This window comes from Vigna radiata, chromosome 1 (assembly GCF_000741045.1).
Source record: "Vigna radiata var. radiata cultivar VC1973A chromosome 1, Vradiata_ver6, whole genome shotgun sequence".
NCBI lineage: Eukaryota > Viridiplantae > Streptophyta > Magnoliopsida > Fabales > Fabaceae > Vigna > Vigna radiata.
Genome location: NC_028351.1, coordinates 10,679,718 through 10,687,437, shown reverse-complemented (window position 1 = coordinate 10,687,437; position 7,720 = coordinate 10,679,718). Strand labels below are relative to the sequence as shown.

At 30.3% G+C, this 7,720-nt stretch overlaps 1 protein-coding gene across 1 annotated transcript; it reads right to left on the bottom strand.

The window, feature by feature from the left end:
• Positions 1–360: 360 nt before the first annotated feature.
• LOC106774413 lies at positions 361–7,496 on the bottom strand. Its single transcript, XM_014661438.2, has 8 exons — positions 7,384–7,496; positions 2,181–2,863; positions 1,791–2,098; positions 1,531–1,698; positions 1,328–1,438; positions 1,147–1,228; positions 672–770; positions 361–593 (listed from the first exon to the last, which is right to left on the bottom strand). The coding sequence occupies exons 2-8, from the start codon at positions 2,850–2,852 to the stop codon at positions 498–500; spliced, it is 1,536 nt and encodes a 511-aa protein (XP_014516924.1). The 5' UTR covers positions 2,853–2,863; positions 7,384–7,496; the 3' UTR covers positions 361–497.
• Between the last annotated feature and the right edge of the window lie 224 nt (positions 7,497–7,720).

Genomic DNA, 7,720 nt, shown 5'->3' with positions numbered 1-7,720 from the left:
TGTTATTTATTGTCAGATACCAATAGATAACACTTATTTAAATAAGCGTTATTTGTTGTCAAATACTAATCAATGACACTTTTTTAAACAAGCACGGTCTATTGGTCTAATTTTTTTAAAATATATATATATATATATATATATATATATATATATATTTATTTATTTATTTTCAAATAAAATATTTTAAAAAATATAAAATATTTTTCAAAAGAAAATATAAAATATTAGTTATATTATGTACAAACCTGTGTTATCTATTAGTTCTATTATATACAAAAGAATATATATATAATATTAAGAAAAATATGACAAAAACAAACATCTGGACAAAAAATGTTCATTAATATGAATAAAAACTATTGGTCCAAAAATATTTCAAAATATATATGTTAAGTCAATACGTGTCATGAGATGACATTGCTTTATAAGATAATATATACAATTATAACATATATATCCTACCAGTACCTATGATGTACATCACATAACACAACTTATAAGCATGTACTAATTACATGCAAACACCAATCTTCCATAACCTCAATGATCTGATTGTCACAATATTGTTGACTTCTGCAACTAGAAAAATACTACAAGAAAGCAAAATAATATAAAATCAGTTAATTAAATTTTAACTATAAATTAATTATGTAATGAAGATAACTTACATTAGTTGGAATCTTTCCTCCTTCACAGTATGTGATAATTTCCTTCATATATCGACACACGTAATACCCACAATCATTATCGTTGGATTGTTTTGGACACTAGAAAATCAAAAGTAAAAAATATCTTTATAATTTGAATATAACAGTAAACCAAAACTCCAGTAAACTCCAAAATTCAGTGCATGGTAACAAACAACTATATATCATATACAAGTTTAAACTCTTAATAGTAAGGCATGTTTTCATTATAACCGTATACTCCTCCAACCAGTTTCACAATAATACAAGTTATTCACTAAACTAGTACAATGCAACAAGGAAATAAGTTTTCAACCATTCAATAAAACAAGTTATTCACCTAACCAGTACAATGCAGGCAGTTACAGCGTAGACTAAAGGTCACATAAGGTCATTCAACAATTTAATTATCACAATCAAGACTATACTACACAAAAAACATACTAGAGTAATGTACCTTAATTGATGTCCACTTGATATTGTTTGACTTAGACTTTGAAACCATGTATCCTATTTGAGCTCGATAGGTTTGTATAACCCTAGTGAATAAAAAAAATTAAAGCATGTATAAGTAAAAACAATACAACTAAAAGTATACGTATATGTGAACTAAAAGTATACAATACGTATATTCTTACATGTCAAACAATTTCTTCAATTCTTGTCTCATATTAATGTCTACCGCCATAGGGTCAAGATAGTGAATTATCTCCAATTTAATATTGATTCCGAGCAAAACCCAATGTTGGCTACAATTTGAAATGAATCAACAAAATTAAAATTTGTACATCTAACTGTAAAAATAATACATTGTTGATAAAGTTGTAAAGTAAAGTATTACCTAATATTAATAGGTGCAAGAACAAACTTATCAATTACCCCATTATCAAGAAAGAGAGTAACTATTTTTTGCATTCCATCTTTCATTGATAGTTCATGTATTGTGATTTGGGGTGATAAAAAAAAGAACGCCTTATCATTTAGCTTAACAAAATTTTGATATAGGTACCTTATAAAAGAAAAATATAAGAATATATTAGTAATATGATAAGATTTCAACCTAAAAATGAAGTTAATGATAAAGGATAGTATATGTTGTACCTGATATATATAGAAATTGTAGTTGCACTTAGCCGTGCATAGTTAATAACTTCTTCAATATTTTTTCTATTAACGATTTCTTTATGATCATCTAGTCCAAATAGGTTTTTCTCCATTTGCATTGGAAAAAATGACTCTAATGGCTTTAGTTTCAAGTATGAAGAAAGGAAGTTGCACCATTCAGGAAAATTAGGATGAAATTGTTTACAAGGAGTGTGTTGAATGATCATTTTCCCTTGACATTTCTTTTTAGATGCCACACATTCATTTGTATTATTCATCCTTTTCTTTTTGGATTGAGTGGAATCCTAAAACATCATCAATTAAACAAGTTAGGTAATAGATAAAATATGTTCATAAATATGAACGAATATAGTTGTATAAACATACCTCATCAACAACTTGTATGCGATTGATTGGCCATGCAACAAATGTGCAACTCTCTTGGCTACTATTGACACCAATATCAGCTTCTTCAATAGCATTTGATGTGCCAATTTTTCGAAGTAAAATAATCTCATTTTCCATCCGTGTCATTCTTTCATTCAAGTCTTTCATTTGAGCAATCAAATTATCAAGCTCATGGTGTGTATGGCGCTTTTTGGACGGAAAATAATTTTTGTGACCGACTCCAAATCTCATTCCCCTAACACAATTATACAATGGTGTCTTTGCATCCGTTGTCAACCTATCAAATGTTTGAGGACAATCTCGCATATCCTCTTTGATAACATTTGCAATCTCCTCAACTTCATCTAACTTATATGTTGTTTTAGTCTCTTTCGGTGTATAACTTGTATTATCATGAAAATCCTTATCTATATGATTCTTTCTATTTTCACCATGTCTAGTCCAACATGAATAACTTTTATCAATTCCATTGCATATTAAATGCTCTTCTAACTCATCTACACTCATTACCCTTGAATAACAACACTTCAAGCAAGGACAAATTATTCTACTAGGGTTTTCTGCATGCTCAACTGCAAATCTACAGAACTCTTTCACCCCATCCTCATATTCTTTTGATAATCGACTAGCAAACATCCATTTTCGGTCCATATTTTCATAATCTATCAAGATTAGTCAATATAGTATTAGCTATATATAAAAACTAACACTATTTGCAATAACAAACTATAAAATAATATTTATCCTACCTCAACTTTGAACACATGTGTAATAAAAGTTCACAACTACAATTTACAAAAAGAATAACAATGCAATTAATAAAAATGAAAGAACTAGTTAAATCAAACTACAAAACATGCACGAAACCTATAAGAAAAAGCACATTCAACCAATATGTCAGATTAACTTCTAGTATGAACACGTTATGCTTAGGGTGTAGCTGGTTCCTTAGAGTGTACATTTGAGGGGGATAATTGCTATAAGAACTATTCCAGGAGTCTTAGCTGTTATAGTGTTTATTTTTACAGTGTTTAGTTCTATAATGTGTGATTGTCTCGTATGACCATTGATCATCATTTAAATTCAGGTACTCAAAGAGCTTCGAAGGCCATTGTTTGGTGTAATCACTCTCAGGTGAATCTGGTGGTTTTGGATTATCACATGAGGGGATATGTTCACAATGCACAGATTTTATTATCGAGAAGCACCGAACCAATCACTGTATTTTTATTTTTTAAAGGGCAGCATGGGCTTTAACAAATAGTGCAGGTGCCTTACCAATTTTATTAAAATCTAAAAATTAATGACATTGACTTACCACATGTGACACAACAACATCATCTAGCATTTAACAATTAGTAGAATAAATACCATAGAAGATGCAAGTAATAGTCTCCTCTTGGCTTATAGCAATTAAACATTTCTCTGCCATATACAATCTTGAATCAACAACCCAAAATTTACAACTGACCATAATCCACTCTAACAGGCGTAAACAATGCTAATCAGACGATACAACTGAATCCAATACATCATAAAGTTATCTATATTATTAAACCAATACTCATAAGCATTACTAATCATATTAAATCATTTGCTTCACAATTCAAACAGAATCAATATTTAAAAAGGCAATTTTCAATGACAACATCCATACAACAACGTCAATCAATGTGAACAGCAGCAACTCACAGATCTAAAATACTTAACCACGCTCCTTTTGTTTTTTTATTCTAATTATCTGCCTAAATTTTTTTTATTAAATTCTCATAATTTCGTTTGAAACAGTCTTAATTAACTGTTGTAACCGCGCTATCCCATATTTCACATTAAATCCTAATTACAATGTAACGACCCCAAAATTAATATCCCTTAATGCCAATTCCAATATATGTTTCACTATATGAACTGCACCCACGTAATTGCAAGTCCAAAACCAATTTCACTTCATTCCTCCACTTATTTTATTCTTATTAATATTAATAGTATTTTAATCAACTACTTCCTTCTCTAATTCAATGCAGGCCAAATTAGATTTCCAAGTTAAACCAGAGACACGTTAATGCCTTACAGTGCCAATCATTCCTAGTTTAAAGTTGCTATAATAATTTTATAAAATCATCAAAGAAAAAAAATAGATGTTGCTACGAAGAGGTGAACCCAAGAACTCCAATGCTAAACTAGTGTTTTGACCAATTAAGCTACCTAACCAATTAACCTAGAACGTCAACTAACTCTAGAATTAGCTAATTCGAAGTACACTAGACTATCCACGTTAATTACTAAATCCTAGTTCATGTACCAAAATCTCAAATACTGGTGTGGTTCTCGGAATAATAACCAATACCATGTGCAATTCTCCAACATCCAATGCTCCAAAACAGCAGGTATTATTGGCCTAGGATTACTCCAGCAATCATAACTATCATACATGCATAAAGCACCTAAGATCAAATTTTTAATTACTAGAAATGCCTAACCAGAATTCTCCAAAGCCCACCATGCATTTAAGTCTCAAACTACCCCTCTGAATTAGCATCACCCAACATATACTATAATTGCAATCAATCAGACTTAAGGGTTCTGCTAACTAAAACATACAGTAACTACAATAGATTTTTAATCCAACTTTATTAAAAAAAAAAAAAAACTTCAGAATTAAACACAACAGCTCATATTTAACCAGAGTGATTTTTTTTTCCTTTCAACTCAAAAACCCCTAAATCCCTTCTAATAACATCCCCCTTTCATACCTAATTAAATACCATTATTCTGCAGAAACAATACATGTTAAAACTACCACCCGTAACATGAATTATGCTTTNCTTTCATCATTTTAAAACCCGACCTTCATTCCTTTAGAAACACCAATCATAACATAAAGAATCATAATTCTACACTTTTCCAATTATCATACACATACTGTAATATAATTTATCTTTTACACTTACCACTCAATTTTACAATTTATTATAGATCGTCAGACTTTAGACCATTATTCTTGGCAGTAGCATAATAGCTCTGCATTTCTCATTTACGTAAAGATACAAAGCTGGTCCTTAGTAATATATACTTCCAACCAATTATTTAGAATCATTATACTGTACTACACACATTAACAGCAACATAAACAGAATTTACATAAAGTCACTCTAACAACTACCCATAATTGATCCCACACTGGGTAGACCATTAACCCTTACAAAACAGGTTATCACAGAGCAATATGACACATAATGTACACTGTCACACATTTCAGACCGTGAAATCAAGTTTTCTTATTCAAGTTGAGTGTTCTCACGTCATTTCCAATCAGAATTCAGAACATCTATACTGATTCAGAGTGTTGAAACAACATAGTACTAGTTTATGATCATACCTGAACAACCTAATGTTTAACAATACAGCAGGGCCAACATCCCAGAGTATTCATATATCAGCAAGTTGAGTAAAGTCCTTAGATTATACTGAACAACCTTCAACCCATCAGAAATGTTCACAACAATTTCACCACCCATAACAATTTAAAACCTAGTTCACTCTTACCATTCAATCATCTATGAATTATGTTCTGAAATAAACTTAAGCATGCATTGGAAATTGTTTCATACCAATAATTTCAGAGAAGAACATTTACCACCTCAAAGCACAAGACTTCAACCAATTTATCATTTAGAAGCATCCCTCCTAATTAATCTACTCCTTATGGACACCCAAAATCATACCAATATATATATCGGTATGATTTTTAAATGATATATATATCATTTAAAAACATATTTGCTCTTTAGAATAAAATAGTGAACAGAACATATGTTTTTATGCATTCCAATTAACATTCATTATTGAGATAAATACCTCCACATAGGTCTAGTTAAAAAATGTAACTAAGGTTAATTCATAAATTATTTGGCTACTAGACAGGATATCATCACATAAATTGGTTCATGTATAACTCTAGTTTCTCAAAAACACATTTTAAAAATTCCAAGTTTATGAATAGAGCGTAACACTAATTTTATTGTTCAGAAACACAGATTTTGGTCCTAAAGCAATATGGAAAGACAGTAACACACTTAAGAAGCAAACAGATGCAGAGCATTTCTGACTCGAACCATTTGTACTACATACCACATTATATCCCAAAACCATACAAACATTATCATTCATAAGTCAAGGAAAAACATAAAATTTTCAGAAACAACCCATCACACATGCATACATCATGTGACCATACCAGTGAAAGCAACAGAGCATGATTCAGTAATCTCATATAGTCAACAGAATTACCACACTTCACAGCCATGATAAACCTTGGCAACCATCCATACAACTTTAGCATATCAAATTGATACTGCTTACTACGGTTCTACAATAAGTACGGTCCATTTAACTATTATGTTAAAATAAAACTATACACAAGAGATTGCTTGCAAAATTTCTGAGTAAATTGAGCATTGCACCGTGAATTTGCTTCAGTTAAGCACAAGCCTAATACACTTCTTAAAGAAATCCGTGTACAATGAAAGCATGGCCTAATAGAACAAATAAAATGGGTTGCAGAGAAATAAATTGCTTGGATGGTTCAAAAATAAATTCCCTAATCTCATTATGGGGAACAACTACCATCGTAAAGCTGCCACTTTGGCAAGGAGACATGTACTAAAGAGTTTGACACAGTGAGGGATGACCTACAAGGTAAAATAAGAGAATGAAACAACTCTAAATTCTGTACACATATTAACTATTATGCCTCATGCTTGGATGGAAAGGACAATACTAAAAAGGAAATTGCTTCAGAATATGTATTGGACTCTTCTTGCAATTGAAGTTACATTATACAAAACCTAAAGTATTCAATTCCAGAATTCTAATTCAATCATACATGAGACTATATTGTTGGTGGAAAGCGAAGGGAAAAGACTAGGAGTGTCATTCTCCCTCAGGATTTGCCAGACAACGACGCAAGTGAGAACGAATCCTAAACCTAATGTGCAAACGGGGATCTTATACCAAATGGAACTCTAAAACAAGTGATTCAGACAATGGCGCTATCAACACTTGATAAAAAAAAAAATAAAAAAAAAATAAAAAAAAAAAAAAAACTCGTTTTCATGAAAAAAAAAAAAAAAGACAAAAGAGAAACAGAAAATAGAAGAAAAAAAATGAGGGAACGTGATACCTGAAACAATAGACGAACGAGCCCTAAGACAATACCAAACGAATTCTAACAAAAGAGCAAAGACAAAGTCCAATAACAAAGGAGAACGGCGAAAACTGTTTTCAAAACTTCTGTATCCAGTGGCGCTTTTTTAAAAACAGCTTTAGGTGGAAATAAATAGTGCTTAAAAAATTTATTTCAAATTATGAATTAATAAATAATATTAAATATTTATAAATAGAATTTTTTTAAAAAATATTATCTATTATCATAATTATTTTAAAAAACCTTATCTATTATTTCACATATTCATAAATAATATTTATTTAAAAAATGTTATTTATTCAACACGGTCTAT